Here is a 12,044-nt window from a genome sequence, read left to right on the forward strand (position 1 = left end):
TGTCTTTTTCAACTGCATTAGCGTCTTACACTTTTCCAGTACTTGATGGGTGGACAGCCAGTTGGCAACTTTTTTTTCTGACCACAAGCTTTTTGCAATGTAATACATGCCACTGTGTTATAGCGGAAAGGGGATTGCATCTCTGCCAATCTCTGCAGGTTCATAATATTGCATGTGGAGCTTAACAGTGACACGCCTTTAGAGTGTCCGCTTGAAATGTAATTTATTTCTCGTTAAGCATCTTAACGGTCTCTAGCACTTACGAAAATTAAATAAAAAGAAAAGTAATATTAGTGGCTTGTAAGGAACAGTCCATTTTTTTGCAGAATGTGAGTCGATGTGAGTGAGGGCTACTTACTGAGGGAAGCTGGTAGGTTTGCTATTTTCTCTCGATTGTTGACTGAAACCGTTTGCGTGTGACGGGAAGCCGGATACCGAACAATATCATCGGTGGATAATGAGTAGCGCTATTGACCCCGTCACCTTTCGGATGTATTTATCCATGACAGCATCTCGGGTCTTGTAAGGGCTGATGAGAGCAGCTTGTCAGTCTGCATCAGAAGAGGCACGGAACGAAGAGCGTGCGGCGGTGTGCTCCGGGGCGCTAATTGTATCCCTGTTTGACGCCGTCTGCCCCCCGCCTCAGAAGGGCATGGCAATTGTCAGGCGGGATGGAGCTCATTACCAGATCTTCCCAGATAACGGCCCGCCAAATCTCGTCCACCAAGGAGGGGGGCTTTTTAATTCAAAGCCTGGCTCTGCCACACTTGCTGATGAGATTATGATACTCTTTCATCCCCGGCGTCCGTGTGTTCAAGTGAGCTTGGGATGTAATGATACGCTTTGTTTTATGATATGTTTGTATTGCTGCATCAAGTCTAACGACCCACGCAAAAGTTTGCATCAGCTCTGTACGTCTGCAGAGGAAAAACTTTTAACCTGACACTGGAATGCAGCCTACCCTCCATCTGGCACACTGCGCGCCGCTGCTGCTAATTAAAAACAGATCGCACCCGGCCGTGCTGCTGCTCGCTCCTGAGCTCCCTAGGCCAGGGGAGAGAGAAGGCAGGACATGCACCCGCCTTTGGAAATTGCGTGCTGTCTTTCTTAGAAAGACGTATGCAAAGGCCAATAGCGGGTGATTGAAAAAAATAAAGCACAAGCACGAGCGTGCGTTCAGAGTTTAAAGCCCTTACTAAAAGCCTTGCAGGGCAGCGCATGCGCGCTGGCTCAGGCGAGACCTAAAAAGAGCTAAACAGGCAGAGGAGCTAAGAAAAATGAAAAAAGTAGCGACAAAACAATGCCCTACAATGTCCACTGTGTATGTTTAACTGTAGTTGGGTAGCGCGCTCGGGAAGGGCTACACACCGGAAGAAGCCTGAAGTATGCATGCCCTTGACAAATGGGGAGATCACAAAATGGAGTGACAATGGTGCCAGCAAATGGAAAGCTTATGGGTGGGCTGTAAGCCCACGACGTAGATACAAGCCAGCAAGTTTCCTATTTCTAAGGTGTTGGAAGGACTCAAAAAGCAGGTCTACAGTGTATGATCGGCTTGTGTTCGACTAAGTTTAGAAGCCACACTACCTCTCCCCAGTATACCTTTAAGCCAGAGCAGTCGAAGAACACATGGAAAAAGTATGCATTTGTATCCTCGCACCTTTGGCATTGTGCTGATGCACCTATGTAAAATGTGTTAATTTTCTGTATTATGTCAGTTCTGTATATGCAAAAACAACAAATGATGGATGAAATGCTGAGTAATGTCAACTACTCACCCCCAGTACAGAGATCTGGGCCTAAATCCATTGTTTTTTTGCTCACCACTCCATTCCAGTTTGGACTCCGCCATATGCATATCAGGCTTAACCCTACTCCCCATGGCAACTGTCCAGCCCGAACTGCCAGGCCCAGCCCTCCCCAGACCGAAATCAAGTATCCTAGGACAGATTTCGGCGGATCACCCCATATCCCATCTCATGTTACAATGAGGAGCAGGGTCTAGACTAATTTGTATATGGCTGGGTCCAAACTGGGGTGGTGTGGTGAGCAAAAAAATGATTGATTAACCTTGTTTCTTTCTGACTTTAAGTGAATGTTTGCATTGTAAAGCATTCCGTTCAAATATATATATATATATATATATATATTAGTGTGAAGTGGGCTTTCATTGAAACACCTGCGGTAGCGCTCAATATGCTTTTAGAGTGTTCATGGAATACTGAATTTTAGACAACACCAGGCCGGTCTGTCCTCACTGCTTTTCTCTCTGCCCTTTTGTGGCCAGGGATCAGCCAGGGATCAGCCAGACACTGTAGGTCACTAGGGGCAGCCATCTTCACAGTTCCCCTTACCTGCGGCATCAGCCTCAGAGCCACTTTAGTTTGTCCTTGGTGGCTCACAACCACACTGTGGGAGGCAGGATCCAACATTTCTACCCAGGGTGGCAGTCCCTTCTGTTTATTTATGACCCTCCATAGCTTTTGCTCACATCCGAGCAGCTCTCAGAGGAGCACCTATCCATCTTACAGCAAGGGATTTGAGCCCTACTGACCGAAGGGTCCTTCGAGAGGGTTCCGGACTCGGAAACAGGGATGGGTTGTTACTACCGCTATTTTTTTCTTGCTGAAGAAGGATGGAGCCCTTTGTTCTATTTTTGATCTCCGCCTTCTGAATGCCTTCCAATTGAAGGGCAATGTCAGAATGCTCACACTGGTCCAGTTTGTCTCCCCTTGATCCGGGCAACTCGATGGTAGGGTTGGACCTCCAACGCTCATAATTTCATTTGGCTCTATTACAGTCCCACAGACACAATCTACAGCTCAAGGTCGGCCAAGAGCTTATCAGTTTGCATTGCTCCCCTTCTACCTTACCTGCGCCTCTCGAGTATTCCGGAAAATTACGTTTGTGGTCGCTGCCTATTTTTGGAGATTGGGGAAACCTGTTTTCCTCAATTTTGACAATGGGCTGTTGAAGGCTGGCTTGGCATAGTCAGTCGTATACTGTCTCCAGAAGACTGCAAACCTTCCAAAATCATTAGGCTTATTTAGAAATGAGCTGAAGTTGCATCTGTCTCCTTTGAAGAGGCTTCCTTTTATAGGAACGGCTCTTATCACTATGCCGTTCAGGACCTTACCTTTGCTGCATCTAATCCAGGAAATTTGGGCCAAGATTCCGAAGTTCAGTCTCTGTAGTCAATCTTTGTGAGAGCAGCTCTGCAACTTCTTTGCCTGTGGCCTTGTGCATCTGGCTTGTCCAGTTCGGCAGATGGTATATGCAGGTTCTACAATGGGATCTGAAATCTCAGTGGGCCCGCACCAAGGGAACCTGGCTGACATCATCCAGGTGTTGGAGGAGACTGAGAAAGATATGCAATGGTGGCTACTCGCCCCCATCCTGACCAGCAGGAGGCCCCTCGTGCTTCCCCTCTCCGAGAAGAGGGTGGTGATTGACTAGTTACTGCTGGGTAGGATAGGCCATCAGGGAGACGTGGCGATCAGAGGGTTCATGTCTCCGGCAAAACTCAACTCCACATCAATTTACTGGAGCAGCTGGCCATCGGCCTGATGTTGAACGCCATCCTGTAGTTCATCAAGGGAAGTCTGGTATAGGTTGTCGCAAACAACACCATTGTCATGTGGCACTCAAACAAGTAGGGCAGAGCAAGGTCCTGTGCCAAGAGGTGTTTAAAAAAAAAAAAAAATTAAAAAAAATTGGATGGAGCATTTGTGTATCTCCCTGTTCGTAAACCACCTGGCAGGATCTTTATTTTTTTTTACTTTTTATTTTTGATGTTTTTTTACAACAAAAGAACTGCAGCAAACCTTGATGCGTATCATTAAGTGGACGATAATTAAAAGCTCTTTGGCTTACATTTGTTTCTTATACAATTTTACAATTGACAATGAGGGGCATTACATAAGCATCTGCATAATAACCTGTAATTAAGAAGGTAAGCACTCATTCTACTCGCTCCTCCTCCTCCTCCTCCTCCCTGTGCATTCCTGTCTGTCTCAGTTTCATTCTCACTAGGTTTATTATCATTCTGCACAGTCTCCGATTCTTCTGTGTTGCGGACAGTATTGCACAGTTCGCGCCAGTCAGTGAGATCTGACTGGAGCTTGTCATCTTTCTGATGTAGTTTCATATGTGTTTCTTCCAGAGGGCCCACTCCCTCATGTCCCTGAACCATGTTGGTAGGTTCAGGCTTCTCTTCATCCAAGTTATGGCTAACCTGCGTCTGGCCAAGACTGTCATCAGCTGCAGCAGTTTATAAAACATTTTCTGATTCTTAGACTTTTGTATATGGGCCAAGAGACATTGGATTGGCTCCTCCCTTATGGGGAGATCAGTGCTTGTATGGACCGTGTGTACCACTTGTGACCAAAACGGTTGCAGCTCAGGATGTGCCCAGACAAGGTGCAGAAAATCAATCTTCCCAATCCCACACCTGGGGCACGTGTCCGCTTTATGGTGTGAAATTCGTCGAGCTTCACCGGTGTGAGATAGGTACGATGTAAGAAGTTGTAGTGAATCAGTTTAAACCTTGCATTATAGGACACTGCGTACGTGAGTGTGCACACGTTCGCACAAACCTTATCCGCTGTGTGTATATTAAGGTCTCTCTCCCACGCTGCTCTGGAGCATGGGGGCTGAGCCGTTGAGTCTAGTCTCATGGCTTTTTAAAGGAGCAAAATAATCTGTGCCCAGACCAGCATGTTAACAACAGGTCTAAAGTACTTGTCGGCTGTGGAATATCCGGGTTCTCAGGCCAGGTAATTCTTGCCACCTCTAGGATACCCATATATTGTAGGTAGTGACCCTAACCCAGGACGAAGCTTTCACAGGCTTGCTCATACGTTATGAACATCTTGCTCTTACAGAGGTCCGCAAGGACTATGCATCCATAATCTCTCCACGCCAGGAATGACATGTGGGCGCTCATATCCCTCATTGGGGCCAATATCCATATGGGAATCTCTCTATGAAAGGGAGCATGGTGCAGCGCAGTTTCTACGTACTGTTGCCATGTTTGCAGTAGACCGCACTATGTATGGGAGATCCCCTCCAACCCCCCTCCCCTGCATCAGAGCCACTGGCAGTACCTCTGAGTCTACTCGGCTGGCTAGTAGTCGTTTTCCTCACTTGTCTCTGTTCTCCACCCACCGTGACACATGCTGTAGCTGGGCGGCAAAATAATACTAGTCAAATTGTGGGGCCTCCACTCCCCACTCTTCATATCTCCGTGTGAGAGTCTTGAGGATCACCTTGTTATGCCGTCCAGCTCACAGTAGGGAAACTAGGATAGTATTCAGCTACTTAAAAAATTGTGTCGGAATTGGGCAGAGAGTTCTGGAGCACATACAGGCATCTAGGCAGCATCACCATTTTGGACACCGCTAGTCTTCCCATTAAGCAAGGCGGTAAATTATTCCAGAACGTCACAGAGCATCTCAAGGCTTCCAGGACCTTATCTAGGTTTAAGGCTATTAACTGGGCGTTGCCGAGTGCAATCTGGACCCGAGGTACCCGAATTGTGCTTTCTCCCATCTGAGCTCCAGATTTGGGAGACTCTCCAACGACAAAGTGGCCATGCGCGGCAGGGTGAATATCAGGGATTTTTTACGCTTGAGGCGCAGCCCTGATACTTTACCAAACTGTTCCAGGTGCTGCAGGAGCCTTTGTACTGCCTCTCTAGGAGAGGACACATAGAAAAGAGTGTCATCCGCATAAAGGGAGATCACATGTGTCGTGTTTCCTACCCGGTACTCCATCTCCGCCCGCATCCTTACCGCCAAGAGCTTGATGGCCAGGGCAAAGAGGGGGCCGAGATTGGCACCCCTGATGTGTGCCTCGCCCCAAGACCCATTTGTCAGACCGCGCTCCACCCATCCTTACCTATGCTCTCTGTTAAGTATACAATACTTGAACCCAGTGGCGGAAGGATTTCTAGCAGATAACCTCAATCTACCGCGTCAAAGGCCTTTGTCAGATCCATCGACACGAGTGCTATCTCCTCCTCCCAGTATTTTGTTTCATGCAAAATATCTTTTAGTTGGCATAGGTTCATGCTGGTATTGCGGCCCGGAATAAAACCACATTGGTCCTCGTGCACAAGTGAGCTATCTGGGGTCCAAGGCCAGAGGCCAGGAGTTTGCTTAGTATGTTCGCGTTAGAGTTTATCATAGTGATTGGACAATAGGACGAAGGGTCGCAGCTGTCCCCACCCTATTTCAATAGCATACAACTTTTGCCCTGTCTCACCGTAGGGGGGGGGGAGATTTCTCTGTCAAAGGTCTCCTCATAAACCTGCTTCAGTGCACCAGTCACAATTGCGTCATATGCTTGGTAAAACACAGGGGGGGGGGGGGGGGGGGGGGGATCGGTCCCTACCCGGTGATTTCGTTCCTGGGAGCATCAATAACGCGGCTTGTATTTCTTCTGCGGTAAGTGGGACCTCCAGCTCCTCTATGGCTTGGGCAGGGAGCTGTGTCAGATGCATGGTCTGCAAGTATGGGGCATAACCGTCTTTATTGATAGCTAAAGCTGCGGCGTACACAGTCTGGAGATGCCGCTGCAGGTTGTGTAAGATTGCAGCCCTGGTGTGTACCATTGCACTTGTGGGTGTGCGAAGCGCAGCTATTGGGGTCGGGGTCAGCTTCCTACGAAGTATCCAAGCCAGTAGCTGTCCAGATTTGTCTCCCTCCCTGTGTAAACGCTGTCGGTATTGGGTAAGTGTGAATTTATCTAACCTGTCCCAGATATCGCTGATGTGGTTTCGGATCTCACATTCCAGAGCCTCAGCTGCGGGATCTGTTAGGTCCCCAATTTGCACCACCGGCAATGCAGATTCTTCCCCTGCAAGGTCAGGTTGTAGCTGTCTGCAGATCCCACATGTCAAACTCAGACAGGCTCCTCGCGTCACCGCTTCTAGTGCCTCCCATTTTGTGGCCTTTGAGATGTTTGCCTCTTCCAAGTTGATTGTCATATAATCGTCCAGGACACCCGCTATGTGTTCCTTACCGAGCTCGTCTTCCAGTATGTCAGTTGGCTTCCACCACGTTATTAGGTGTGCAGGGAGTCCACAGCGGACCGTGCAAGTGACCGGGGACTGATCCGACAAGAAGCGGGCCTGATGGGTCACCTCCACACTTAAATCGGCACCTACTGTTGACGCCAGGAGCCTGTCAAATCTACTATGTGTATTGTGGGTGGGGGAATAGCAAGTGTATAGTTTTAGTGGGGTGTCCTCCAAAAGCCTCTGTCATTCTTGGCTTTGTGCCTGGGTGAGGAGCGTATCTATTCATGTCAGGGTCCTGGACGCAAATGAAGTCCCCCACCCAGAGTATCTGAGCACCCAGATCTAGGGCCAGAACCTCCTGTATGGACTGGTAGAAGTCTAGATCGTCTACATTGGGTGCGTATAAATTCAGGATTGCTATGTCCCGACCATCTAGTTTGGCTCCAAGTAGGATGTATCTGCCGTTGATGTCGGCTTCCATGTATTGGAATGCAAAGGGTACCGTGGGCTGGCCATACCACTGGCAGGATCTTTAACACCAGAGGAGATGAGGCCAGCCTGCAACATCTGGCAGATCTTGAATTGCTGTTGCACCCTGAGGTGGTGCAGGGCATTTTTCGACAGTGGTGAGGACCCTAGCTGAATCTTTGTGCCACCCTCTAACATGCAGTGTCAAAATGTCTTTACGTTGAGGTGCCCAAGAACGCTCTCTCTGGGAGACTCCTTCAGTCAAGAGTGGTGCATCGGTCTACTGTGCTTTTCATCTCTACCTCCGTGCTTGGAGATTGAGCTATGGCAGTTGACTTAATTTGATCTACCCCTGGAGGTTGTGGATGTGATTCTTGCTGCCAATGACTTGTCCACGTATTCCATTTACTCCACAGCTGGGACAAATTCGTGGCCTAGTGTGGAATTCTCAAAATAGACCCTTTACAAGCCAAGCTGTTGGATGTTTTGTTTTTTGTTTTATTATTGGCCCAGCAAGGCCCTACAGTGGAAACTCTTAAATATTATTTGTAGGCACATTTTGCCTGTGCTGTACCAACCGCCCTTGTTTAAATCACCTCAATAAAAGTTTAACACGTGTTTCATCACAAACCATTTATGATCTCGGAGTGGGATCTTAATTTGGTTCTGACGTTCCTCATGGACACTCCCTGTGGAAATATGCCTTTTCAGGGGCACACCGGTGCAGGGTTCACCCTTAAGTTTGTCCACACGTCCTTAGACTAACAAAGAAGAGATTGGCACTGAAGCTGGAATTCAAAATAACAAGTTTATTAATCACTCATGAGTGGGACTACATCAATACAACACCCTCAGGAATACAGAAATCATGGGCCTTTTATACACAGTTTGTTGCAGAGTAAGCATGTAGTTACAAATAGAAGGTACATGCCTACACAGGAATAGATACTGACAAATATGGGCAGATGAATATCACTTAGTCAGCAAAGTGGGAGGGGAAACAGTACTGCTTACATCAGTAGGATATGATAGACCGTTACATTCTCAAAACAGGTGCATTCTAGCAGCTACAGGCCTTTCTGAGCTCATACATTGCTCTGGCTCAGTACAGAAGGAGTTAACTAAGGTTGATGACTCAAGCAGAATAGAAAAGCAGGCAACAGTGAAGACGGCTGAATCACAAGGCTAACAAAATGGATGCAGCAAACAAGATGGCTTCAGCTCATGCTAACAGCAATTATTTTCGATTTCCACACCCCATTTGGAGGCTATGCATAGCTGCTTGTTGCATCTTCTGACTCTCAAAAGTCTTCCACACTGCGATCACTTCAGCTTGACGTGTGAGGAAGCTCCACGCTCTTCCGGTGCTGCTGGCCTACTCCACATTTTTCTTGGACTAACTAAGGTTGAGGACCAGGGTGGTTTATTTACAAAAGTCGCAACTCTTTTTCATGGTGGGCAATCCATCCCCCGCCCAATGTTGTTTGCTCCGACTCACCCCTCGAAAGAAGAGGGAAGTCTCCATTGATCTGATCCCAATACATCCTTACGCTTGTATACTGACTGTGCCAAATACCAACTTGTGAACAAGCCACTTTTTGTGGGATTCTCTGGGGGCAATGAAAGGTAAGGCAGCGCAGGAACAGACCTTGTCAAAGTGGTTAGTCTTCTGCATTAAGGTTTGCTATGCATTGGCAAGAAATGGCATCCGGAGGAACAGAGGGCACATTCTGCCAGGGTAAAGGTTACTACCAATGCTTTGGCACTTAGAGTGCCTGTTCTGGATGTGCAGGTCTACGCACATGTTCATGAAGCACTCCTGCCTTGCCATCAACGTCTGACTGGAAGGGCTTTTCACCTGTTCGATCCTGCAAGACTTTCTGGTCAGAGTTCACTCCGCACACCCTTCCTTTGGGGAGCTACTGCTTTGGTATCAGTTCTACAGGTGAGGCATTTGTGTTTAAAAGTATCCATAAAAAGAACAAGTTGCTTACATTTGTTAACATTGTTTTTGGTGGATACTCAGCCAACCTGAACATTATTAACCGTACTCCCACCTTCCTTTTCTGTTGAGTTGTCTTCTTACCATGTTAAAAGGTTCCGAATTAGAGATTCTGCACACTAGTACCACCAGTTGTTTTGTGCTTTGTCAAGCAAGAAACTTATGGTGCGCAGGGCTGGCACTTATGTTAGCTTTTGCTCTGTCACATCTGAGATGGAACGAGAGCAACACAGAACTGAAAGTTGCCACCTAGTAGCGCAGGAGCACTGCTGTGAAAACCTATGGATCCAGTTGGGCACATGGCACTTTTATACAGGTGTGGAATCTGCAGTTTGAGTATCCACCAGAAAGAGCACTAACAAAGATAAGTAACTTGTTCTTCTGAAATGCCCAAATGAATCCAATAAATCCTGCATAAACTGCTTTTATGTAATGCTTTTTTTAAATTGTATTTTCATGACCTGTATTGCAGCAGTATATTGGACTGCTTTATTGGTAATCTTTTTGTATGTGACTCTTTTAGACTTCCTCACCTGATTCTTCAAATGAAAATTCACCTGTTAGTCCCCCTGATGAGCAGGGTCAGGGGGATGCTCCACCACAGCTTGAGGATGAGGAGCCTGCATTTCCTCACACTGACTTGGCCAAGTTGGATGACATGATTAACAGGTATTTTGATACATTGTATTTTTTTTTAAAGTTTTCTTTTTAGAACTTATTTTCATTGATTTCCCAAAAAATAATACAGGTATGTGACTGCATCCAAGGCACAAATCCCAGCTTGGCAGCAGATTTCCCACCCTCTTAGCCACACGTATACATTCTTCATTCATTCATCAATGAGATGGCTAAATATATTAATCAACGTTGCCCATCCAAAATTTGCATCCTGATCCATGACTCTCAAATTTTTGGGAATGTTTGTGGACTTCCTTGTGCCCTGTAAACAGTCTTCTCTGTCCTTACCTATTTGCCAGTCATCCTGTTTGTGGTGGAGGGGAGGATACTGCTCATCCAGCACCTAGCGATATCCCGCTTTTCCACCACAAGGCCAATGCCCACTAAAGTCTTATAACTAGTTGTACCATTTCAGGTGTCAGTCAACCCTAGGATTAGAACTTTTGGATCTAGCACCGCATGATGATTCACCAATGTTACGATCCTACTTAAATCCACCACCAATATTCTGCAAGTACTGAACAACTCCATATAATGTGTAGAACCGTGCCATTTTAATTTTTTTAAAATATTTTTTTTTACTCTTATTATATTTTATATTGTACCAACATTTGAAAAGTGGGTATTCAAATTCAGGTGTGGTCAACCTCTTGCTACAATACAATAATTTTTGACAATTTTATTAATAAACTGCATGATTACTTAAAATCTTTACAGTATAAGATTAAAAAAAAAAAGAAAAAAGATTTATGAACGTCCAGACTCACCCCCTCACAAGTCCCATCCACACATAAAAGTGAAAGTCACTTTGGGTTAAATATTAGCATATTAGTCCTGATTAGCTGTCCAGAGCAGAGTTCTTTTAAAAGGAGTGATGTATAGGTTGTACCAGTATTTCCCAACTGATAAGGGGAGGCACATGAAAGTTCGGTAAAGTCAATTCATGTACCAAGGGCTGTTGACGAAAGATGGATTCTTCGTGGGTCTTTAAACCAGCCCAGATTAGATAACTGGGGCGAAAGGCTTCCAGTTACTTTGCAGACAATGCCGTTGAGTGGGAGTCGAGTGCCATTTTTACCTGGTGTATAAATTTCGCAACTCTGGCTATCAGACAGGTCGTGGAGACTGAGAGGCACCAGTCCGAAGCCTCTCTGCAAGTTCTGTAGTCCGTATTCCATAAAATCGGAAGCAGCAAGCGATGGCGGTCATTGGCCAGCTTTGTGCAGCAGCACAGCAAGTGTAGCCAGGATTCCCTGCGGTAATTGCATAGACGACAGGCCAGGGTGCCATCCGTACGGGCCCATTTGGGGTTGAAGTCCATGATCCTGAGGGCCAAAAGTCGAAAATACAAAATTTTCTTTCTCGCGCAAGTGGATACTGGATCTTGCAAGTAAGGTTGGGGTTTACCTGGAATATATGATTTGTCCAGGGCCTGAGTTAGTGGATTTTGCCGAAGAGATGCAAGGTCAAGTCCAAAGGAGATGATCCGGACTTGGCGCTTAACTGCTTGGGCCCAGGCTGAGAAAGGAATTTCATGCAGGGGCAAACTCCTTCTTTCGATTTTCAATGCTGCAATAGCTTGTCCTACCTTTGAGTACCAGGGGGAGCCCACCTCATCAAAGATTGATTTTAGGGAGTGCTTTAGCGAATGTTCTGGTGCTTTCAATACTCTAATATAGAGTTTTAAAAGGTCCCCCAGTAATACCAGCTCAGGTCGCTTAAGGCCTATTTCTAGCCTTAATCTAGTGTTCCTTGCGTATCTAGGGGCCTGTAGCACCATCTTATAGGCTTTCGCTTGGGCAGCGTTTACCACTTTGTCAAATGCACCAGGGTAGGCTATATGCCCATATGAAATGGCAGGGATCAGTTTTGCCC

At 46.5% G+C, this 12,044-nt stretch overlaps 1 protein-coding gene across 2 annotated transcripts in view; it reads left to right on the forward strand.

Annotated features, from left to right (window-relative positions):
• The window catches only part of USP9X (ubiquitin specific peptidase 9 X-linked), a 1,605,828-nt gene that overhangs the window by 123,695 nt on the left and 1,470,089 nt on the right, over positions 1–12,044 (forward strand). For both annotated transcript variants that reach the window (XM_085622934.1, XM_085622935.1), the window contains exon 3: positions 10,015–10,160. In XM_085622934.1, coding sequence (XP_085479060.1) covers positions 10,015–10,160 — 146 coding nt within the window. The remainder of the gene's footprint in view (positions 1–10,014; positions 10,161–12,044) is intronic.

The sequence above is a fragment of the Triturus cristatus genome, chromosome 8 (genome assembly GCF_964204655.1).
Source record: "Triturus cristatus chromosome 8, aTriCri1.1, whole genome shotgun sequence".
Taxonomy (NCBI): domain Eukaryota; kingdom Metazoa; phylum Chordata; class Amphibia; order Caudata; family Salamandridae; genus Triturus; species Triturus cristatus.